At 39.5% G+C, this 26490-nt stretch overlaps 1 protein-coding gene across 1 annotated transcript in view; it reads right to left on the reverse strand.

Moving 5' to 3' along the window:
* Window positions 1-411: 411 nt before the first annotated feature.
* Window positions 412-26490, reverse strand: part of ntn1b (netrin 1b) — a 74968-nt gene continuing 48889 nt past the window's right edge. The window contains exons 3-6 of the mRNA XM_060901591.1: window positions 17209-17358; window positions 15599-15652; window positions 11997-12071; window positions 412-2617 (exon numbers count right to left, since the gene is read on the reverse strand). Of these exons, the coding sequence (XP_060757574.1) occupies window positions 2295-2617; window positions 11997-12071; window positions 15599-15652; window positions 17209-17358 (602 nt within the window). The 3' untranslated portion in view covers window positions 412-2294. The remainder of the gene's footprint in view (window positions 2618-11996; window positions 12072-15598; window positions 15653-17208; window positions 17359-26490) is intronic.

Consider the following 26490-nt stretch of genomic DNA (forward strand, 5'->3'; position numbering starts at 1 on the left):
GCAATTGTGATAATGTTTTACTTGGCCCTAGTGAAGAATCCTGGGGTGTAATTAATGCTATTTATTTATTTATTTATTTATTTATTTATTTATTTACTGAGCAAATTCCATTGTGTGCAGTGGTTAAAAATGGTTGGAGAACAGAAAAGTTTAGGCTATAAGAATTTTCAGTCATTCTTAAGGCATCTGTATACAATCTTAGTAAGCGAGAGTGGTAGGTGGGCTCAATCAATATTCAGTTCTTCTTGGACTGGTGCCATTTCAAACAACAAAAATTGACTGTTTGCCTATCGGCATCAGACTACACTAACTACAAATATTTATATTTCTGCATATCTATGTGCACATCATGGCTGAGTAAGGCATAATTAGACACATGTTTTTAAAATAATGTAATCACATATAGAATGCTGGGGTTTATGGGGGTGTTTATTGAAAACAATCTCCAATTTCTCACTATCTGTACGTTCAATGGTTACAACGTCACAAGATCATCTCATGGTAGCAACAATAATAAAAACAAAGGCATGTCAATTCCGGTATCATTAAATAGATTCATTTTATGAGAACCATTATATATTAGTATGCATTATGAGACAAAACAAAGCATACAGCTAAATGTCATTTACAGGTAAACCATGAACAATGGCTACCGGTAGGTCTTCACCCAAAACCTGGCTTGGAAAATAATTCTCCAAATAGTTAAAGAAATAGTCAAGATGTTCATGTTGCTTCAGAACATTTCTAAATGTAGAATAGTTTCCGTGTGTCTCTTTGTGACTATTCTAGCTGATAGATAGAATTAATATTCAGTTCTAAGTCACTGTCAGAGTTCATAGTTTGACAGTAACTTAAGCGTGGGCGGTGTGTGTGTGTGTGTGTGTTCGAATACTCCATTCTTATAACAGATACTGTACAACTTCTCTATTTGATCAACCAATGTAAACAAACACAAACACTTACTCCTCTGTTGAAATATTACGTTTATGGTTCTAAACACTCTGGTTAATAATGTGAATATAATCTAGTTAATGTTATATAAAAGATACTATACATCTATACAAATAACAATAACATGACAATACCTTCCACAAAGTACCAAGCAAATTATAGGGCTATGTTTTTATTACACAAGGCAAAATAGGCTAAATTATGGTCTTCAACTAGTCAATAATGTCGTTTTCTTAACACTGTCTTATACTTAAGGCTTTTTTTTATAACCTTGCAGCTATATATTATGGACGAGACTTGACTGCATGACCAGTTGGGTCTCGTATTAAATTATGAATGAAGTTATGAAGAGCTACATAGTAGGAATTTTGGTAGGCTGTAAGGAAATCACCCTTACATTAGAATTCTTCATGAGATCAGATTGACGCTTCAATTGTAATTATTTAGAATCTTAAACTCACCTTTTTTTTTTAGGTGTTCCTTATATCTAATGAAACAAGAAGCTGCGCTTTCTGGCTTTTAATTTTTTTTCTTTTAACATTTTGAAATAATAGCTGTTACAAACTAGAAGTAAGTTTAATAAGGGATCTTGTGTAAAAGATGACACTGTCTTTATACATACATAGTGTGTGGTAGTAAGGCCAAGAACGCTATACTGTACATTGCAAAAATGACATTCAACTTAAACGAGTAGTGGTTCATTTTCCCACCAAGTGAGGCATGTCACTTTCCATAAACACGCTTGATCTGAAACAATGAGGTATTGTTTATAATGCTTTACTTGAGAGTGGTGTTCATAGAACTTGTTAGTTCACTCTGTTAGTTCACTCTTTGAACTTGCATGTTCAAAAAAAAAAAAAAATCAGCAACCCCACAAAGATCACTTTAGCTTTAACTAAATCAGTTACGGTAGTGGCTTGCTCAAATAGGAAAGCACACTCGAACACTACAAGCTTGGTGATGAAATAAAAGATTGATTTCTCAATCCAGAAATGCGTGACAGTTGCTAATTTCGGTAAAAAGGGGCTGGGGAATGTCAAGCTATATAAAACGAAATATAGTGAGGGACATCAAAACTGATCACTCCAAAAATGACTTTACATACTGTATATGTAAAATTAGGTGCAAACTCCGCAAAATCCACAATACAAAAAAATCTGAAGGAACTTAAAAAAAAACCAAACCCCACAACGGTTGAAGACAACTGTGAAATCCGAATTCCTTCACAACTGTTTCTACCAGAGGCTAGCAATATCAGTCTGCTTAGCAGCGCTCGGTCCTTCCTCCAATCCTTCCTTTGTCTCCCTTCCTCCTTCCTGTGCTGATTGCTGATGCTGGCTGCTTTAGCACTTGCCCCTCTTGTCACGCTGCTGGAACTTGCGGAGGCGACGGGCCCACTGGTCCTTCCAGGGAACGAGCAGGCTGGCCTTGTCGGCTACTACACCGCTTTGGCCACGCGAGTCATCATCGTCTGAGCCCAGCAAGAGGTACTTTCTGCCTGGCTTGATCTTGGGGCACTTGCAGGCCACGTCCTTGGCACGCACCCACAGTAGCTGGTCGCCACGTCGGATGCGGTGTTCGCCTTGCTTGTACACTGAGATGATATTAATAGTGAACTTCCACCACTCGCCTGCCTTGTCACCCTTCAGCACGTGCACTTGGACAGCTAGAAAGAAGAACATAAAGACTTACAGGTTACTGGGTTTGTAACCACTATTTAGATTTGTTATAACATTGCCATACTGTATATACAGTGGTGCTTGAAACTTTGTGAACCCTTTAAAATTTTCTATATTTCTGCATAATATTACCTAAAACATCATCAGATTTTCACACAAGTCCTAAAAGTAGATAAAGAGAACCCAGTTAAACAAATGAGACAAAAATATTATACTTGGTCATTTATTTGCTGAGGAAAATGATCCAGTATTACATAGTATCTGTGAGTGGCAAAAGTATGTGAACCTCTAGGATTAGCAGTTAATTTGAAGGTGAAATTAGAGTCAGGTGTTTTCAATCAGTGGGATGACAATCAGGTGTGAGTGGGCACCCTGTTTTATTTAAAGAACAGGGATCTATCAAAGTCTGATCTTCACAACACGTTTGTGGAAGTGTATCATGGCACAAACAAAGGAGATTTCTGAGGACCTCAGAAAAAGCGTTGTTGATGCTCATCAGGCTGGAAAAGGTTACAAAACCATGTCTAAAGAGTTTGGACTCCACCAATCCACAGTCAGACAGATTGTGTACAAATGGAAGAATTTCAAGACAATTGTTACCCTCCCCAGGAGTGGTCGACCAACAAAGATCACTCCAAGAGCAAGGCGTGTAATAGTCGGCGAGGTCACAAAGGACCCCAGGGTAACTTCTAAGCAACTGAAGGCCTCTCTCACATTGACTAATGTTCATGAGTCCACCATCAGGAGAACACTGAACAACAATGGTGTGCATGGCAGGGTTGCAAGGAGAAAGCCACTGCTCTCCAAAAAGAACATTGCTGCTTGTCTGTAGTTTGCTAAAGATCACCTGGACAAGCCAGAAAGCTATTGGAAAAATGTTTTGTGGACAGATGAGACCAAAATAGAACTTTTTGGTTTAAATGAGAAGCGTTATGTTAAAAATATATGCTCATTTTGAATTTGATGTCAGCAACACATTTCAGAAAAGTTGGGACGGGGCAAAAAAAGACTGAAAAAGTTGTGTATTGCTTAAAACAAAACAAAACAAACAATTTGGTTAATTGGCAACAGGTCGGTAACATGATTGAATATAAAAAGAGCATCCCAGAGAGGCTGAATCTCTCAGAAGAAAAGATGGGGAGGGGTTCACTGCTCTGTGAAAGACAAACAGTGCAACAGTTTAAGAATAACTTTCCTCAGTGTAAAATTGCAAAGAATTTGGGGATCACATCATCTGTGGTATATAATGTCATTAAAAGATTCAGGGAATCTGGAGAAATCTCTGTATGCAAGAGACAAGGCTGAAAACTGACATTGGATGTCTGTGATCTTCAGGCCCTCAGGAGACACTGCATTAAAAGCAGACATGTGTCTGTAGTGGAAATCACTGTATGGGCTCAGGAACACTTCAGAAAACCATCGTCTATGAAAACAGTTCATTACTGCATCCACAAATGCAAGTTTAAACCAGATATAAACAATATCCAGAAACACCGCCACCATCTCTGGGCCCGAGCTCTTTTACGATGGACTGAGGTGAAGTGGAAAATTGTCCCGAGGTCTGACGAATGAAAAGTAGAAATTCTTTTTAGAAATCATGGACACCACGTCCTACAGGCTAAAGAGGAGAGGGACCATCCGGCTTATCAGTGCACAGTTCAAAAGCCAGCATCTGTGATGGTATGAGGGTGCATTAGTGCACATGACATGGGTAGCTTGTACATCTGGGAAGGCATCATTAATGCTGAATGATATATGCACGTTTCAGAGCAACATGCTGCCATCCAGACAAAATCGTTTTCAGGGAAGGCCTTCCTTCTTTCAGCAAGACAATACCAAACCGCTTTCTGCACATATTAAAACTGCATAGCTCTGTCGTAAAAAAGTCTGGGTGCTAAACTGGCCTGCCTGCAGTCCAGACTTGTCTCCCATTTAAAACATTTGGTGCATTATGAAGCGCAAAATACGACAAAGGAGACCCCGAACTGTTGAGCAACTGGAATTGTATATCAGGCAAGAATGGGACAACATTTCTCTTTCAAAACTACAGCAATTGGTCTCATCGGTTCTCAAACATTTACAGAGTTGTTAAAAGTAGAGGTGATGCAACACAGTGGTAAACATGCCCCTGTCCTAACTTTTTTGAAATGTTTTGCTGACATCAAATTCAAAATGAGTATATATTTTTCAAAAACAATAAAATTTCTCAGTTTCAACATTTGATATGTTGTCTTTGTACTATTTTCAATGAAATATAGGGCTTCCATGATTTGCGAATTATCACATTCTGTTTTTATTTACAGTTTACACAGCGTCGCAACTTTTTTTGGAATTGGGGTTGTATATGAACCTGACACAATACTTTGTGGTGTATTATTTGGCAAATAAATTCTACCCCATATTTATTTGATTTTTTTTTCTACTACAACTAAAAAAACTTGTTATATATCATATACACTTAATCTTAGAGATTCAATACATTCAAAAATCCTTTTAACCTGCATTCTGTATGCATTCGATATATTCCTGTAAGTGTGAAAGTGGGCTAACTTGCTCTTTCTGCACCTCACCCCTCCTTCTCTCCTCACACCCTGACCGCTGACCTTCCCTTGTTGTCCTGGGCCGCATGCTCCTTATTGCAGCAACAGTTGCCATAGCACTCACAGTCAAAGACAGTGTGTGCCCGCCGAGAGCATGCAAACGCCTCCTCCCCTCTGCTGCGGGACCAGCTGTAATGTTGCACTACAGTGAATGGAGCTTTGGAAACACTCAGCTTTCCTCCATCAAGATTTATAGAAGGAGACGGGGTGGAGGTGTAAAATACCTGCTTCATTTTTCACTTCGTTGCTTTGTTTTGGGTAAGATATTGACCGCTTCAAAAAAAAAAAAAAAAAATATATATATATATATATAGGAGATGCCAGAAGGCTGGAGGTTATCCCTAACCACAGGAAGCAAAATTAAAGGTAAAGTTGGCAGGAGGCAAAAAAAAAAAAAAAAAACTCATTGAATCTTTGGAATCTTTAGGAAATACAAGTGTATATTACCCCGTCAAACAAACACGACCTAATGGTGCAAAGCTACGCCAGCGTCACATCATTCTGCACACACAGAGTCCGAGCTCATGAGCTAATCTGCGCTCATGATGAAGTGGTTTCGTGGGGGAATGTTCCAGAAAGGCCCAGAGGGCCCAGAGGGGGCCTAGCTAAGAGTCCTTATTTCACAATTAGGGAAAATTGACCTCGTTTGGAAGTGAGACCATGCTTTGTGGTGCGAACCTCACACACCCTCCAAGAAGGAAAATGTTAATAAAAAACAAACAATACACACTCGCTAAATGAGTGATGCTGACCCACCTGTTAACTAAAGGTGAATCATGTTTGAGAAATACGCCATTAGGGACATTATGTAAAATTGACACGGGAAGTGCTCAATTTCAATTCTTTTTCCTCCCACTGTTGCACTCTTTAGCGACAAGGGCATGAATCGTCCCCTCTAACACAGTGGAATGTCCTGGCTTGGCAGCGGGGGGCCTGCTGTGAGCAAATTGCACCCAATTTGAGAGAAGAAAAGAGCAATGTCGGTGTGAGGAGAGTGCACTCCCACGGGCTCGCCATTCATCCCTGCTGGCTCTCTGGGCTCGAGCCCACTCTTGCGGCCAAAGACAGGGTGAGAGATAAAAAGAATAAAGAAGAGTGTGGTGAGGTTTGGCGCTTCTGGATGGGAAACCTCTATTTATCTTCCCAGCCACAGAGAAGGTTCTAGTAGAATTGAGCAGAAGTGTTTTCCGACCTCATCGGCTCACCGAGCCTGCGGGGTCCAAGTGCCCGGTTCAAGAGCACCGTGAGAATCCGATCCAGGATCTTCATTACAGCTCTGAGGGAGCCACTGATGAGCCACCCATGAGCTCATGGGTCTGAAAAGTAAGTGTGCCTGTGGAGGAACCACCAAATTATTCAGACAGCTATAAAAGTATATTCGTGAGGCACTGTGCCAACAGATCAGTAGAAATAAAGGCAGGTTGATGAGTGGCACGAGAGCCCTGCCAGCTCCTGTGTGTGTTTAGGCGGTGTGTTGGGCTGTGACCATTCGCCCCACACAAGTCCTGGCTAATCTAATTAGTGCGCTTGATTAGCAGCATGAAGCTCATGCTAACACCCCTGCTGAGCCACCCTACGCCCAAATGCTTATCATTATACTGACTGCTGGCCTTGTTGTGAGTGTGTGTGGCACGGTTCAGGGCCCACATGTACACTGACACACTGTCACACACACACGGCACTTTGATTCATTGTGCGCCGCTCCCCATCCAGGAATAAGCGGTTGGAGGCTGAAAATGCAGCTCTTTATGCTTGCTGTCTCCGTAGAGACAGAGGACAAAAGAGGATGAGCAGCAAATATTTCTTTCTATCTCAGTCTTATTGTCAGTACAGGGCAGATTTAGCACCTGATGTCAGCTGGCGATGGAGCATTGAGACGGACTGGGCTCTGTTTAAACTGGGCCTTGGACACCCACAGAACACAAACAGGCACAAAGGATGTTTTAGGGTGTGCAAACACACGGCCACACAAAGAGACGTGACTCAAACTCTTCGGCTCAGATTTAACTGTGAAGAGTTTAGAAAAGAGCAGCCCTTCAGGAAAAAAAATGAATGTTCACGAGGCAGGATGGCAGAAATTATTTTCAATCCCCCATAAAGGTCTAAATGAAAAATAGCTCTGCACACATTAAAAAATCATTAAGAGAATGAATATGACAACTTGTTTTTTACTTCTGTCAAGTTGTTTCAGATGGATCACATTTTCTCCTTCGCATTTTATTGCCTTATGAATGAGGAAAACAGAAGATATATTTCCATGCTTATTTGGACGCATTTGAAAGTGCTCGTGACCGTTTCTCCTCCCCGGCTTTGATTGATGAATTGTGAAGCTTTCTGGGCGGCTGACAGCCCTGTATAGGGATAGCATGGTCCATTTGCTGCATGCGATGCGTCTCGAAAATCACCCAGCTGCCCAGAACGCACGCTGAGGAACCTGAACAGTCCGTGGAAGCTTTTCACTTTGTCTTACTGCTTTGTTTTGGGTCAAAAACAAAGGGAAAGCCAGTGTTTTTGTTTATACTTGTGTACTGCTGAGCGAAGGACGTGGCTCATAAAAGTAGAATGGTAAGAAAAGCAAAGGTAAAAAATATGATTTGACTTTGCAGTACTACGTATAACAGAGAACTATAGAACAGAACGTATGATTGAAACTATGAGCTTTGAACTGTTTTGAATTATGCAGTAAGGAAATTTATATCAGCCAGCCAAAACCTTCCTCTAGAGGACTGGCATGGTATCACGGACACTATATCAAATGATGGATTGATACATTGATTCGTGCCAGAACTTGGGAGTGAGATTTTATTGCCTAAAGAAAGGGAACTTCGTCAGGGCTCGCAGACACACAGACACTGAAGAACCCTGTAACCAGAGCCAGATTGAGAGCTGAGCCCACACACTGCTGCATCTCTTTGCTCATGCTGCATTTCCTCTAGTATATCACCAACTATAGGTCCCTCAAAGAGAATAAACCCAAAATGGGTGAACATAAGACAACTAATTAGTCCACAATTCCAGGTTAGAAGGATTACAGCAGACATATATAACTACTGACGGACATTAACAGCTCCTTCCAGCCCTCCTTCCACCACTGTATTTTTTTCTCTTGCTTCAGCTAAGAATGATAAATTAATATATCTCATTTTGTACAGCAGCAGGACAATCAGGAGACCAGTACACATACAGAGACAGCTGTGGGCTGATTTTAAATGACTGATTAAAGCTAATCACAAGCAATGAGACATTAATATTGATATGATGCTACCAAGCTAAAGACAAGATGCACTCAGAATGGCCTGAGGGGCTGCTGTGTGTTTGCCTGATTGCGTCTGTCTGTCTGTCTGTCTGTCTGTCTGCCCAGCACCTCTTTTACGCTTTTGCTTTATGTCTGTGTTGTATTTGTATATTCTGGTGTTGTTTATTATTATTATTATTATTATTATTATTATTATCATCCATCCATTATCCACTTATCCTGTACAGGGTTGCGGGCAAGCTGGAGCCTATCCCAGCTGACTATGGGCGAAAGGCAGGGTACACCCTGGACAAGTCACCAAATCATCGCAGTGCTGACACATAGATACAGACAACCATTCACACTCACATTCACACCTACGGTCAATTTAGAGCCACCAATTAGCCTAACCTGTATGTCTTTGGACTGTGGGGGAAACCGGGGCACCTGGAGGAAACCCACACAGACACAGGGAGAACATGCAAACTCCACACAGAAAGGCCCTCGCTGGCCGCTGGGCTCAAACCCAGGACCTTCTTGCTGTGAGGCGACAGTGGTAACCACTACACCACTGTGCCACCTATAATAATAATAATAATAATAATAAATTTTAGTAACTTGTACAGCACTTTGAATGAATCCTGAAATATATAAATAAAGATCTGCTTTGCTGTGATTTTCTTGTCGTTTTCTTGGAAGTGCATGTTTATGTATGGTCTTTTCTTCCCTTTCATCATCTTTTCCTTATCTCTGTACAAAGTTTTCGGCATACGATTATTCTCCAGCAGTCATCAGTCATCGACCATCAGAACCGAAAAGCCAAGGAATAACATTTGATGCTTTTTAGAAAAAAAATGCTCAAATAACTTTCATTGTTTCAGTTCATTTTTAATCTATAGTTTCCAGTACTGGGGTCTGACAGATAAAACTGCATAAAACAGTTCAAAACTTATTTATTCCAACCACTGTTTCATTCAGGAATCTATTTATGACACATTTAATTTATTCTCTTCGCACGTTCTGTTCGTGCTTGCTTTTCACTTGTTAGTGTACTGAACATTTTTACGCAATAACCACATTATTAGGTGTCCAAAAGGTTCTGTCTGCAAGTGATGTCCTGTATAATGCAGTTAACCAAATAATTCAGAGCATCTATAATCAAGTTTAAAAATAAGTCTCTTAGACCCCACTCTAATAGTTAGCCACCGCTTTATATTAAACACAGTTATAAACTGCATACATTATACTGTAATCACAATGAAACAAATTAAGAAAAGCCAGTAAATATATTAGAGCTCTTCATATAGTTGATAAACTTGCTGTTAGCGGGGTGGTCTTAAACTTCTGTAGCTCAAACAAAAAATCTTAAAGAAATGTAGATCAGACTTGTACTCGTGTTGGTTGAGAGATACGACTTGCCTGGAGTGATGGTGTTTTTAAGACGCTTATAAATCCTTTAACCTCTATCGATACGTATGCGGGAATACGTGCTCATGAACTGCCTGCACGTCTGGGATTCCAACAGGAACCAGCTGTCCCCTTTGTCCTCTGCAGGTAGTGAGACAGTCTGAGCATGTGCATGAGGTGACTCGTGCTGAGCTATAAGCTTTGATGCTATAAACTTCAACCCAGATCCCATGAATAAACCATCGGCAATATAGGGGAGAGACAGACAAGGGGTTTGAATGGGGAGGGAAGTGGGTATGATTTGCACTTGGGATATGTGTCAGATACACCCATGACGAATCAATTTCAAGATTTTTGGCCCATCTGCCTAGTTCAGTGATTTAAAAAAAAAAAATTAAATTACATTCCAGTTTTAATAGTTAGCATTCTAGCATTCACTGTATTCCTGCAATTATGTAATGCTTAGGTAAGACTTTATATTACATTTCCGTTAACTGACATTATTCAACACTTTAGTTAAAGGAGAACTGAAGTCATTTTTAAACTTGCTTTATGTCTTAATTAACGTGTTATTCAATTACGTTTTCGGCTTTAGTGACCTTATATCGTGACTCGTATTGGCAACTAATCGCAATTAAATATTATACTTATCGGCTGATTTGGTTTTTAGCCATGTTGAATTTAGTTCGTTTGGTCCACGACAGGCGTCGCTTATCCGTATGATCTTTACGAGACTTGTGCGAGACTTCGAAACGTGAAGTGTCAGCCAGGTGTCAGTGCCGCCATTTTGAAAACTGTTTTCCAAACGAAATATTGCACAAAAATGAGTTTAAATGACGATTACTTCCTACTTTTTTCAAACTTTCCTGATTGCTATCAAAACAAACAAAACTTCCAGCTTGATTACATCAGCATTCGAAAGAGGGCGCGCGCGTCTTTTGACAATGTTGGCAGATGTTGGTCACTTTGATTTCCGCTGTACGTTTTACTTCCGTCCTACAGTACGATGTCTCACACAGGTCTCAACGAATCTCGTTTACGGCCATTGCTTTGACATATGGGCTGATATATTACAGCGCATATTTCAAACACTCATAACTTGCTATAGCAGTGACAAAACAGCTATCAAAAATGCATTCCGATATTTAATAAAATGAGATAAATAGAATTTTGATAATAAAAAATTTGCCTTCAGTTCTCCTTTAACATGAACAAAACATGTACTTCAGCATTAATGCGCTGTATTTCTACACTGTAAAACACTGTATTTTTTAAATAATGAAACAAATAAGTCAAAAGATCAGTACCTACAACAACCAATGTTCATACCAAGAACCAAAGAACCAAGAACCGAAATGAAAACTTTGCAGATGTTAATAGGCAAAATCTTGGCACTCCACCACTAGTGCAATCCAAACCTCATACACCGCACTGCACATTTTATGACACCCCACTAGTGCAATTCACACACACCAAACTGTGCACTTACACTCCACTAGCGCAATTCTTACATACCACACCAGGCACCCTATGTAAAAAAAAAAAGAACTACCTCAGTGGAAATTGCTGCTAAATTGTAAATGTGTGAGCGAATGTGTGGGGTTTTTTTTTGTGTGTGTGTGTGTGTTTTTCAGTACTTATTTGTAACTACTCTTTCCATAGTTATTTTATGTACATTGTTTAGCCTTGGAGGAATGGTATAACATTCTTGACTGTACAAACGCGCGGGAAAAATGACAATAAAGAAATCTTGAAAATTCAGACATGAAGCTGAATAACAAATTCCAATATTAACAGAGATAGCTGTAATTTAGTAGTTGCTAAATTATGTGTATTTATTTTTCGTCATGGATTGTTACCATTTTAACATACGACAATTTATACACACATTAACACACATAGATGTCTTCTTAACATTACTCGGTTTATTAATACTGAAGTTCATGGTTTTCTAATGTTAACTAATGCAGTAAATAATGTTGGTTAAGTAAACCTTAATGTAAAGCTTTACCAATGCTTATATATAAAGCACTAAAAAACTCAGTTTCAGGGGCAAACTCTGCCCCAAAACGCAATGTTCATCACTCAGAACGAGCCGATGTGTCTAGAGTGTCAGTCACTCACCAAAGTCCTTCTTGCAATATTTCTTCATGGTGACCTTCATTTTGCCCTTGGAGGCCTTGCAATGGGATTCACAGTCTGTGGAAGGAAAGGGATGAAGAAAACAAATCAGGTGGGGATTTATGAAAAGGGCAACAGTACATCTGACTCAGTGCAAACTTCAGATTATAGGACTTTATTAATTCCATCTCCAGTAATTGCTTTTTCCTGGTCAGCGGTGGTGGAAGCAGGAACACACCCTGGATGGGACCAGGTCATTATATCAAACTCAATTACCAGGCATTGAATCCGGTTTCTCGAGACATTTGATATGTGCTTTGTGATGTTGCACCTTTAAGTGCAATTCAAAAGCCTACATTTTGATTAATTTCATCCATCCATCCATTATCTGTAGCCGCTTATCCTGTTCTACAGGGTCATGAGCAAGCTGGAGCCTATCTCAGTGGGCTATGGGCGAGAGGCGGGGTACACCCTGGACAAGTCGCCAGGTCATCGCAGGGCTGATACAGAGACGAACAACCATTCACACTCACATTCCTCACATTCACACCTACGGTCAATTTAGAGCCACCGATTACCCTAACCTGCATGTCTTTGGACTGTGGGGGAAACCGGAGCACCCGGAGGAAACCCATACAGACACGGGGAGAACATGCAAACTCCACACAGAAAGGCCCTCGTCGGCCACTGGGCTCGAACCCGGACCTTCCTGCTGTGAGGCGACAGTGCTAACCACTACACCACTGTGCCGCCTGATTAATTTTACTTTATTATTATTTTTTAAAATATTGTTCTAGACTCTGTTTTAAATTTGTTCTAGACTCTGTTTTTTGGCCCTGCTTTGTATTTTTTTTAAACAGCCGCACAATGCTATAAAATGTTATTCCATGCCCAGATGGTGTCTAGTATTGTGCAATCATACATCCCATACACAAATGAGTGCCACATTAGATCAGATTGAGGCTTAAATTCAACTATTCAGTTTTTTTCTCACTGTTATTATTCAGTCCAGCTTCTCCATCCCCCCACTCTATCCCAGGCTCAATATTAACGATGTCAGTGCTGGAGGTAAAGAGGTCATTTAAACTCAAAGGAAGGCCACTGAGAGGATTGGGAAGCACTGCTGAGAGAGGTCTTCCCTCCAAGGCCTGTAATTTAATTCAAATCAGCAGAATTAAATTAGGCTACACTCCTTTCAGTTGTAGAACCTGATGTAGATATGACATGGAAGAGTGAATCCTGGGCTGCATTAATCAGACTCCAGGCTCTATGATTAATACCACCTGAAGTTAGCATTTCTTTCTGAAAGTGTCCTGAGCTCTGGAACATAACACAAGGCTTCAATGATGACCGCTGCCTCACTGAGGCAAAGCGCGGCACCTTTTGGACAGATGCCGAGCTCCATCGAGGCCAGACTGAGCAAGAAAATGACTCCTCTGACGTCTCTCTATTGACTGACACAAATTGGAACCAGAAAGTCTCCCGGTGTGGCTACCTCACATAGCGGTAATAACCCGGAGGTTTCTCGTTTTCTGGGGGGGCACAGTGAAAGGTGGATGAGGAGGAGGAGGAGGAGGAGGAGAAGAAGGAGAAGGAGAGAGGGAAATGGGAGAAAGGGGACCTTTCAGCTTTCTCCTGAATATAGACAAACTTCATTATTTTCTCCAGGCCTCCGTTTAGCCCTCCCTTTTCACGGCCCTTTCTATTCCATGTGAATGAGGTTGCCTGGGCAATGGTGGGGCGGGGAAAAAACGCCATACCAAAAAGAAGTTTAAAGGGGGAGAACGAGGGGGTCGGGGGCTGGAACAGGAGAAAGAAATAGAGAATAAGAAGTATGGAGAGACTCAGAAGAAGAAGAACTGTGAGATAGTGAGTATGGCTCAAGAACATTTCGAATGACGTACAGTATGAGACAGTTAAGGATGGGAGAAAAATGTTCGGAAGGAAATCAGTGAAGGAAAGAAGGAAGGAGTAAGCAGGAACAAGGGAGGGAGATCCAGAAAGTAAATGAATTTGATGAAACCACATCGACCACGCCTCATTTTCATGTAAATGTAGTGCGGGGGAATGGGATGGCTTTGTGAGCCTGTGAGCCTGGTCCGCCCCCGTCCTGCCTCTCTTTGATACACCCAGGCTGCCATTAGAGGTGCAACACAAAGCCCAGCGCTGCCCATCACACCCACAGGCCTCATTAACACCCGGCCCCTGCTGCGAGACAAATGCCCGCTTTGTGGAGACTCTCGACAGAGGCCATGTTACAGTCTGCTGCTCCACCAGGGGACCACACCAGAGGTTGATTCACTACATGTTGCTGCTGCCATAACAACTGAATGGTCTTAGTCTCCCTAGTGCACTGCAAATCCACTTTTCTCCATATCCGCTGATCCATTAATGTCTCAACCTACTATATACTTCACAATTTGGTGTCAAGCAGCAATTTCTCTGAATATTCTAGCTGATTGTATTATTTATAGTTAGTTTGGTTGACATAATGACCATCACTAGGCTCCTGTGGAGCTGACAGTGACCAGCCTGATGAGATAATAAGGTGTGAAAAGGAGCACGAGAGCATTGTGTTCAGGGAAAAGTGTGATTGAGAAACAAACCCATGCAAATGAGGCACGTAATCAGATTATTAAGAATCCGCCTGCCTTTGGCTAACAGCAGCTGGAAATGTGCTAAAAACAAGTCAAAAGTTATAATTTAATAAGTGTCAGTATCATGTAGACAAACAAGAATATTGTCATATTGTCATATATTAATATTAATAGGTTTCCTGAGGAATCACTGAGTGTGGAATGTACTTTGGTAAGGATTGGCTGCTTGTTCGGTATGCAGGTTGCATTTTTCCATTGTGGAAAAACAAATGGGAATGAAAACCATGTACAGCTGCCGCTGCGAAGCTTTGTAAAAGGGGGAAAAATCCCGAGAATCGCTTTTTGGCATGCTTTACATGTCCTGCTATGGTGATGGTTTTTAAGTTGAAGTCAGAATAAAGATGAAAGAGGAAGAAAAAGAAGAAGTGGAAAAGGAAGAAAAAGAAGAAAAGGCAGAACAATGAACAACAAGCTGGTTAAGTGAATGCAAATGACATGAGTGCTACAATGCTCCACTTGGTTGCGTCCAATATTAGGCCTGTTAGTATTTTCGATGAAACCTCTCAGGTTTTCTGTAAATGCAAAGACTTTTTTGGGGGGGCGGGGAAAGATTACAAATGATTTCTTTTTTATGTTTTACTCAGGGGCGGCACGGTGGTGTAGTGGTTAGCGCTGTCGCCTCACAGCAAGAAGGTCCTGGGTTCGAGCCCCGGGGCCGGCGAGGGCCTTTCTGTGCGGAGTTTGCATGTTGTGTCCGTGTGGGTTTCCTCCGGGTGCTCCGGTTTCCCCCAAAGGTTAGGTTAACTGGTGACTCTAAATTGACCGTAGGTGTGAATGTGAGTGTGAATGGTTGTCTGTGTCTATGTGTCAGCCCTGTGATGACCTGGCGACTTGTCCAGGGTGTACCCCGCCTTTCGCCCGTAGTCAGCTGGGATAGGCTCCAGCTTGCCTGCGACCCTGTAGAAGGATAAAGCGGCTAGAGATAATGAGATGAGATGTTTTACTCACCTGATGGTTCTTCAGAACTGGTGTAGGTCGCAGTTGGGGAGGCGACTGGAATTTCTGTAAGCAGGAAAACAAAACAAGGAAAACGACCAATAAATAATGTTCTTTTTCTTTTTGCTTGAGCTTTCGTTTTCCAAGTGAACACCAGAAGAATTGCTCAAACGAACCTCTTTAAGAATTGAATTTATTGTGTCATGATTTATTAAGCTTGAGGGAGTCTCAAGGCCCTTTTTAATAGCCATGTTATTGATCGCTGATGAAAAAGCATGTATTTAGTTTTAATAGGTTTTGCTTCTCAAAGCACACTCTTTACATTCGACATTGTTCGCTTTTGTAAAATATACACCACTAGGGACTCCGGCCACAGTAAAACTGCAGCTGGCAAAATGTTTGATATCAGTGTTGCTTTAAAAAAAAAATCAACCTATTAAAACTAAAACACATTATCTCACAAAATATATAAGAAACTAAATCTTTGCAGCTCTAGTGCTCGGGCTTGCTCCTGAGGTTTTACAGTAGATTGGTTACTCTTTCAGTAAAATGAAGGAAAACCTAATTCCACAGGGTCCACAAGTTTCATTTCGCTTTAGTGAAATCTTGCCAAACATATCAGAACAGTTCCATATTCCAGATAGCTTTTTTCTAAAGGCTAAATTCACCCGTATCGACAACAACGTGCATTAGAATATGGAAGGACAGTAGAAGCGAGCACTAACAGTCCTGCATTGTGTTCCTGCTATTATGTTATCGAGCGATGCCAGCTAGGGAGGGATGAGTGCCAGTCACCCCTCCACCTTCCCCCGCTGCTGTCTGTTGTGTGGTCCTGCTGTTTATCACCATGGAGACGGAATCTGCAGCCTTGTTGATACTACCAATAAACATATCACCAATCATGGCTGTAGAACAGACCATTAGATTCATGGCTTTGACGCGCCATCGCTGAGAACACACCAGGCCCCGTCCTGTCAGCTCGTCCTGTTTGCTTTAGCGCAGGTCAAACAGCAGAATCTTTCTCCAAGGAATTGGAACGGGGGATGCAGCCCGGAAATGAAAAGGCCATGAATTCATGAATAGTAAGTGTTTAGGTAAACTTTCTTTACGGTTTCATCCACCTCATTCCCATGGGAGTTGGGATTGCTCAGTTAAAGCTTGTTGCACAAATAGTACTGCGACGTATTTGAACTTAAAGCTAAACGTGAGTGCATTAAGTAAGTAAGTAACAATCAACATGTTAATGCTTTTACTGCAATGATCATATTTTTATAAGACACTTGTACAGAACATTTCGGGAGTTATTAAAATAGCAATGGTAATAGATACCAGTTAATGGCTGTTATTTAATATTTATTTGGATTTAAGTGTTATATTTTGAAACCTTTTGTCAGCTTGTCAGGTTGCTAAGATGTAATGCTACCCCTGAGAAGGTTTCTAATAGTTTATCTTGAATTTATCTGTTAATAATATCAGGCATTATACCCCTATAACCTAGCACTGTGATTTATTACTCCTCTTTATGCCAGTGTGTTATTGGATGATTGCCAGCAACATGAGAGAGAGAGAGAGAGAGAGAGAGAGAGAGAGAGAGAGAGAGACGGGGGGGGGGTTTCTCTTACTGATGCAGGGGGCGATGGGCGAGCGACTCTGCTGGTAGCCTTTAGCACAGCGGTTACAGGTAATACCAGTCACACCGTCCTTGCACGGACACTGGCCCGTGGTCTGGTTACAGGTCTTACCTGCAGCACCGACTGGATGACAGTCACATGCTGAAAGAGAAAAAGAAATGATTAATTGAAGAAAAAAACCCATAAAAGCAGCAGTAGAGCACTTTCTAATTTGATCTGGCCATTTATAAAATCTAAAACCTTTTACTTTACGCTGTATCACTAGTTTGCACCCATTTCAGTGGAAAGAAAAAATCACAGTCCACGTCCATATGGTCACAGAGTAGATTCTTTTGTGTGTTATCAATTACAGAATTACTCTCACTACACAAGCATATAAAATATATTTACTGGAGCACTTTCTATTCACAGAAACCAAACCAGTTACACATTATCTGTGTTAAAGCATTAAAAGAGCCTTTCTCAACTCAAATTCAAGTTGTTTTATATATATATATATATATATATATATATATATATATATATATATATATATATATATATATCTTTAACGACTTTCTGAGAGACATACATTTGTGTGAATGTAATAATTTCAAACGCAAGTGCCTGTTAATTAGGTCTATAACTATACTATAAATAAATGATAACTTTAATAAGTGTATTAGTGGCTCCACAGTCAGCATACTGTTACAAAACAAATATCACACATCTTTCTTAATGCACAGATCCCAGTTTAAAAACAGTAGCTGTATGGTTTAACCTTCTGAATCTTATCAACAAAGGACAACTACTGAATGATTGTTGCACAGCATTTACAACCGATTCTATCTCTATTTCCTAACATTTCCAAGATTCTGCACATATCAAGTAAAAATACTGATCCTGATGCTTGAATGCTGACATTCTGACATTAAGAACATCTTCTTAAAGATCGGTACGTAACCCTTTATAATAACTTTCATTAATACTTCATTTATATACTGTACATGAACACATTATTTGCTGTTTAGATTTTGTCACAAACATACTCATAAATAACAGTTCATATTTCTGTTGATGTGTGTATACACTGTTAATTGATCATTTATAACTATAAGCCAAGCTTATACCAAACTTTAAAGTTAACAAATCAGTTCATGTACAGTAGTTGCTCATGTGTGTACTCAGGATTACAATGTACATCACTTCCTGTACCCTTACAACATTACTATATATTCCTTCAAAATTAAATGAGTCATGAAACATTCGTAGATATTTTACGGAAGAAAAAAAAACATGAGTAGACGTGAAAAATCATGCAATTGCAAAAAAAAAGAGAGAAATATCCTGTAACTTTATACTAAAAACATAAGCTTTATAATTTGCTCAATGTGTTTATGTTGACACTAAATATATTCACTGGCTAGATGTTTTATTTATAACATTACAAATGTAAACAGCAGTTAACAGATAAAGGTTTATAATCTATGGTTATATGTATGGAGCGAAAGCTCTTGTTAATAAAAGTATGTAAATCATGAATTTACGCTAACAGATTTGCAGTCCTGTGTAAAAGTCTCAGGCACATGTCAAGAAATGCTGTAGAGATAGATAGATAGATAGATAGATAGATAGATAGATAGATAGATAGATAGATAGATAGATAGATAGATAGATAACTTTATTGCAATTCATCTGTACATTCAGAATGCACATTTGAATGAAATTTCGTTCCATTGTCTTACATCAACATAACTGCTGCATATAACGATTGCATATAGACCGGTAAACAAAATATCAAATTTTACAATTAGATACTTTAAATAAAAAAAACCCATAAAACAAAAAACAAACAACAACAACAAAAAAAAACCCAAAACCTTGAATAAAATATACTAACTATGCTACATATATTAAATATATTGCATAATAAAGGATATATAGGAGCATGTATGATATTGCACATATTCTATAAACAACATTAAGCCATAATAAATGAAACAAAGTCAATATTTGGTGTGAGATGACCCTTTGCTTTAAAAAAAAAAATAGTAGTCTCCAGTACAATGCGTGCAGTTTTATAAGGAAATGAGCTGTAGGTTTTACTGAGCATCTTACAGAACCAGCCGCAGTTCTTCTGGACACTTTGACTGTCACACTCGCTTCTTAATTTTGCACCAAAACCCAGCAGCCTTCATTATATTTTCTTTTTTAATTTGAAAAGTGCCCTCTTATGTAATATGCTCCTCAGATACAAACATTTTTTTTCCTGTGACATTTAATTTTGCGCTGGAAAACGAATGTTTGGACTCTAAAATGTTTTTGTACTGACTCGATAATGTCGAAGTCATAAAATAACAACATCTGTATGGAAAAAAAAGGTGCTTGCACAGCACTGTAGACCTGTTTGCAAGATCCAAATTAAGTCACAACAAGCTTTTCTGAGATACTGTGGCTATTCTGCTATATTTTCATAAAAAAATATAAATAAAAATAAAACTGATTGGAAGCAGCTAAGTCAATGTTAATATTTTGTACTTAATCTCTAAAACGTGTCATTTTAAACATTTGTAATTCTTTTCTCCAGTTATGAAAAATATTTTTTTAAATATAAAAATGATCAAACTTTTTTTTAAATGCAACACTATTGTTTCGCTGTCAGTTTGTGAGCAAACCTATATATCCCTATATATCATGATACATATTGTGTATCATAAAAATGCCTTTGAGAATCATGATATGATATTTTTCCATATCGCTCATCCCAAGTATAAACACAGGACATGTCCATACCCTCAACAATAACACATACAGTCTCTGTTTTCCACCAGATAATCTTAAAGCTGAAGTGTTACAAATGCTTTCTTTAATATGTGCAGTTAATTAGTAAATATTTACATCATACATTTACACATCAGTTAATCCAGATTAGCTCAAGAGCAAACTGAATCAAGAACCTTTTATTATAAAATGTTGCAAACAAAATTTGCTCAACAAGAGTGACCTCAAGCATTCCATACGAAGTTACATCATTTATCTCAATTAAAACATATTGTGCAATGGTTTACACATTTTACAACATGTACACACTACACTCGTGCTCACTATAGCAACCTGGACGGCGTTAAAGAAAAGAACCAATTAAAGCCAAAACACTCTGCCCTAAATCAATTATTTAGCCAAGACGTCTGTAACAGATCTCAATGTAGATCGCTGTAGGTTCACAGGGGTTCAAGCTCATGTTGTTTTTTCTTTGTTAAGCTGATGACATGATCGGTCTGGAGTGTAGTGTAGGAGTGTAGGACCCAAACACAACGAATGCACATGCAGTACGGTACTGTGCAAAAGTCTTCGGTACAGAAATGCTGGAAAGCAAAAATGCCTTTGAAAATAATATAGTTATGTTTTCTATACTTCACAAAAAAAAAAATCCAAAAAGAGCAGTAAACAGCACCAACTAAAAAAAAAGAAAAAAAAAAGGTCAGTACTTGATGTCATAAACTTTTGCATTTCGAAATGCATAGTCTATGGTACATTTTGTACAAAAATTTTTTTGAGAACATTGGTAAGTTTTGCAGCATTCATGTTTTTGTCTAAAAAGTGGTACTGCTTTATATGTTATATTCATTGCTGCAAATGCCTTTAGCAAAGGAACATTTGGAAATCTAAAATGTTTATTTATTTTTTATTATCTTCTACTGTCCCTATATAAAATAAACATAATGCAAAATTCATACAAAAAAAATAGGCTGTCTATGATTTTTGCATGGTCCTGTATATGCACTCGTACTTACACATGTGTAAAGCTGTCGAATCAAACATGACTGTAAAATAATGCAAGCACTTAGCTTAAGCCTGTCTGAGATGGTTAGACGTGTCACTGATTCTTTCTCACTGAAATGATTTTTACACATGTACTAATGTCTTACACCATGAGCTGGTCTAGTGGTTAGCGTGTCCGCCTCTTGACCGGGAGACCACGAGTTCTACACGTGGTTGGGTCGTACCAAAGACCATCATAAAAATGGTACCTGCTGCCATCTGGTGAGGCACACCGCAATAAAGATGTGAGTAGGGAGTCAAACTCTTGCGGTTACCAGAGGATCAGCCCCCTGCTGTAACCCTAGCTGTGTAATAGGCGAGAGACCGAAGGCTACTGAAACGGACAGCAGTGCTGCTCAATGCGCCTTAAGGGCCTGGTCGGTACTGACTGGGAAGACCAGATCCTGGCACAGGAGGGACTTTGACTAATGTATTACAGCTCATTTTTGAAAGAACAAAGGAATAGAGGAAAGACACTGTAGCGGAAAAACATTGTTATGCTAATTATGAGCAAGGCACATAAACTCACTTATAAACACTTATTCATTTTCAAATTTGTAAAATCTTTTGTTCATATTAATTAATGCTCCATTAAAGGTAGACTGCCTTTCAGATTTTTCAAGTGTAGGTCATAAAAAGAATTTTCCCTGACACTCAATTATTTTTGTTTAGTGGAACGAAAGCTACTGCATTCGAATCACAGACATCCAATTTTATTAGTTTAAAAAAAAATAGGACAATTAATGAATTTAAGGCCACGTGGCCCTAAATTCTCCGCTATTTTTTCCTGCTTCACCATGACCCAATTCAAGATACTATGTCATGCATCATGTGGTGGGCTTTCCCTTTTCACGCAAGGCATTATGGGATACAAATTTGAAACAGAAGAGAAAAATGGAGGACGTGAATGAAATGTGAAAGACTGACTACAGTAACGAAAAGGGAGAAGAAAAGACGTTATGTTGCGAAGGAAAGGAAACGCAGGACCAAACTAATAAATATTGGCGGTCAGCGAGCACCTCGGTGTGATCAGCTGTTCGTTTAGCGACAGAATGATGTAACTGTCAATGCACGGTCAAGGTAAACCTGTAGATGGCAGTAATGCAACACTGTGGATGCCAGCTGCTGTAAAACCCAAAAGAAGAAGGAAAAGAAGAAGCATGTGCACACGAACTTCCTCTGTCTGCTTGACTGCACGAAGCGAGCGATTTCATGCACAGGAATTTATTTGCTCAGGAATCCCCTCAAATTAAATAACTTCCCAGCCACAGAATGGCTTTTTTTTTAGATACTGCAGAAATAAACATGTATCACAATGACCAAATTTCAGAGGGAACTAAATTTCACCAATTTTATGAAATCGAAAGGCCGTCTAGCTTTAAGAGTGAAAACACATGAGCAAAAACATTAAGTGTGATTTATTAAAATGATTGTTAATGCTAAAATTCTGAACACTAAACGATTTGTTTGTTACTATTATTAGGCAATAATGCATACAAACATTGCCATGAAATGCCACTGATGTAAGAAGTAACACACCAGACCATGCAGGTATTTGAATATACAATGACACATCGCACATATAAATGGTTTTTAGTTTGACTTAATGGTGTGCACTGTAAAAAAAAATCTTGTCAAATTTACAGTGAAAAACTGGCAGCTGTGGTTGCCATTTTTTCACCGTAAAAAATACAGTGACAGTGTATATGGCTTTACGGTAAGGTATATCAACACTTGTAAAAACAACAGTTTGAAAATGTTCAATTTTACAGGTATTCAATGTACAATAATCAATACATAACTGTTAATTTTACGGATATTCATTGTACAATAAACAATGATTCAAAATGATGGTTACAAGCAATGATCTACTAGACAGATATTTTTTTTTTTTTACCTTTATTGGATAGGACAGTGCAGAGACAGGAAATGAGCTGGAGAGAGAGACAGGGAGGGATCTGGAAATGACCTCAGGTCAGAATCGAACCCGGGTCCCCGGATTCATGGTATGACGCCTTAGTCGACTGAGCCACGTTTTTATTTTTTTAACAGGGCAATGATGTAATTTTAACTATCACATTCTGTTTTAGTATTACAGTTTGTCTGTGTTTAAACTACAACAATTTGTAAATTCTACAAAAAAATATGATCAATTCAACATATTCTTACTGTTAAATTAACAGTGGTATTTGGTGAGGAGTTTTACAGTATATTGATGTAAATTACACACTGCTTCATTGTTTTTGTATTTACAGTTTTTTTATGTCATGATTTTACATAAATTCACTGTTAATTCTACGGACATTTTTTACAGTGTGGAACGTCTGCGAGACAAGTTAGTTCCTGTTTTCACTTACATTATAGCAATGATAAACATTCACCAGTATCTCTCTCTCTCTCTCTCTCTCTCTCCCCATGCTGGGAAACTTTGCAAAGCAGCGTGATTGTGATTGTTACAATGCGCTAACGCCCGAGACTACATCCATAGTAAATTAAATAAGTGTCTCCTAACAAAAACATCACCGCATCAATGATGATAGGTTTTCCTTTAGTAAACAACAATAGTATTTTTGTGAATGTGTTTATTGTCCAAGATTATGTGTCTTGGACAATAAACTAAAGATTATGTACTGCAGCGCATCCACTGTACAGGTCCCTGTGTATGAGCTGTTTACTATAGAAACAAAAATGTATTAGAACAAGGGCATTAATATAAACCTTTTTTCTTGTTATAGCCAAGGCTACAATCTGAGCTGTGCTGTTTTTGACCAATCAGATTCGAGAATTCAACTGTGATGTGCTATAAAGACGAACAACCAATGATTAGCTCATATTTATTCCCTCCGCCAACTTTGTGAGAGGAGGTTAAGTTTTCGCCTCCGTTTGTTTTTTTTTTTTCCCAAAGTAATTCAAAAAGTAGTGAACGGATTTTGATGAAATTTTGAGGAAAGGAACAAATGATTGGATTCTGATGCAATTCAGGATATGTACAGTATATGGATCCAGGATTTTTTTTTTGCCTCTTCCCAATGTAACTCAAAAAATAGAGAACGGATTTGGATGAAATTTGGTGTACAGGTTTAGTATTATCCTAGGTTCAAGTGATTTGATTTTGAAGTTGATAATATTTGGCTTGGCGGAGGTATGGACTCTACTGAGTGCCCTTCTAGGAAAAGATGTATTAATGATAGTTATTATAAAATATTACCTAGATGACCTGCAGTGCAAACTGCACTGATCTCCATGAGTGCACATATTGAAGCTTAGGCTTGGGTCTGTGTAAACTCACAGAGCAACATACCCTCTGAACTGGTATACAGTCTGGAACTTTATTTGGAGAGCCCACTAAACAGAAACCTCCATTCGAGCAGAGCCGGGTGAACAGTTATAGCCTGCACCTGTGAACATTTGAGTGTTCATCTGGTAAGGGTCTGTCTAACTTATGGTGTGTGTGTGTTTTGAGTTTCCTACTTGCATGTGTAGGGCCGACACACTGCATACCAGCATATGTGTGGGTTGCACGTTGTCACTGTGCCTGATCTTTGCATATGTGCATCTCTCTCTCTCTCTCTCTCTCTCTCTCTCTCTCTCTCTCTCTCTCTCTCTGTGTTTTAAAATCCTTTGTGCTTCACTGTAGGTTTGTGATCTGCCATGTAGACCTCTTGCAGCCCTCTCTGATTGAGTTTCCAACGTAAAGGCTCTTGGCAGGCACAGCCGCTGCAAATAAAGCCTGAATAACATTCACCATTAATGGGGCGGTGAGGCGCACTTCAAAGCCCCTCTGCTTAAGCTGTTAGTTAGGAGGATCGGACATTAAAAGTGAGAATTTCGTTGCGTGCTCGTACTGCCAAACGTTTACCATAAAGTTGCAGTTTTGAAGTCCCAGCCCAGATCTCTTCATCAGGCCGGTAGGTTTTTATGGAACTGAGAAGTAATTTGAAAACAGCTTGAGGCGAGCCAGTCTCAGGAAATCTGTCAAGCAATTAGTGAGGACTGGGAGGCACCCGTGAAGATCAGACATCACTCACGGAATTAAACAAGACAATATTCTGACACTGTTTGGGTACAGTGAAGAGTCTGAGGGAAGTGTTTGTTAAACATTACAACGACACCCTTTTTATCTCTTGCTTTCTGTGCATGGTTGTACTGAAGAACAAAAAACAACAAAAAAAAATTCCACACTTTCCATGCTAAATTAAACCCAGTCTGTTACTGTACAACTATGACTTCATGAAATAGGCATTGTTTTTTTCCCCACTGTTGCCCTTTCCATCATGAACATAAATTATGTTTCTCAGACTTACTCTGACGTGAAAATCCTGTCTGAGTAGAAGCAGAACCTACGTTAAGTAATATAGGACAATTACAAATTAAATGGGATCAGAAACAATGGGATGGAAACACGACTTAACCCACAGGAGGAGCTGGTCTATTTTCAAATGTCCTCTGGAGAAGCAGACATTTTAAAAACAGCAGGACATATGGGATAAACCAACACAGATTTAAGTTGTTTTGACATCAGTTTCCAGAATGAAAGTCTACCACTTTTTGACCGTAGTCATAAATGTTTTTTTTTTCCCCCGTTCTACTTAAATTCATGAAGTGATCAGATGTGATTAAAGTACATTTCAGAATATCAGTGATAAGGTGCAACTTTGAGCCAAGGTGTTTAGAATTTCAGTGTGCACTTGACGTGGACACTTCATATTAGTCATAGCTGGATTTGTGTACTTGAGCCACCCACCAGTGAGCCTACCTACTCTTATATTAAAGCACTTACGCCCCCACACAGCCCACCACAGAGCACTTCAGACCACAGTCCGAAGCAGAAGTACTAATGAAGGCCGAAAGTGGGGTGTAAGGAGCTGTTGGCTAGGCAGTGAAGTGTGGTCAAAAATGTTCCATCAGAGCTGAAAGCATGCCGAAACACAAAAAAAGAGAAGCTGACAGGTTGTGATATAGGTAAGGTAGAAGGGAGTTCGCAAAAAGGAATAGAGAGATGCGGAAATTAAAACAAAAGGGTATAGCTGTGGAAAGTGACATGCTGTTTACACTGCTCTTGATGAGAGATGAAGTCGTTGATCATGGAAATAAAGCATGAGGCATTCCACACTGCCGCTGGAGGGGGATTTGGTTCTGAACCGTATTCCCTGCTCGGTCTGTCGCGGACAGCCGCAAACGCCACGTTTGCGGGAATGAGTTCCCGATTTTCTTCTGCACGCCTCTGGCATGATGACCCATTTCCCATCCAAAACAAGCACATCGAGATGGTTGGCTGACTCGAACAATAAATACCGACGTCACGAGTGGAGAGTTTGTCACCGGAGGAGAGTGCGGCAATCAAGCTGTTTACCTTTCAGTCCCCTTGGTCCACAGCTAAACAAATGAGAGTGAGGGACTGGAAGCTGTCAGCCCTCCTATTAACAGCTGCTGCTTTATGGCGGCTACATGTTAAGCTCATTATGAGAGGCA

This window comes from Neoarius graeffei, chromosome 20 (assembly GCF_027579695.1).
Source record: "Neoarius graeffei isolate fNeoGra1 chromosome 20, fNeoGra1.pri, whole genome shotgun sequence".
Classification (NCBI taxonomy): domain Eukaryota; kingdom Metazoa; phylum Chordata; class Actinopteri; order Siluriformes; family Ariidae; genus Neoarius; species Neoarius graeffei.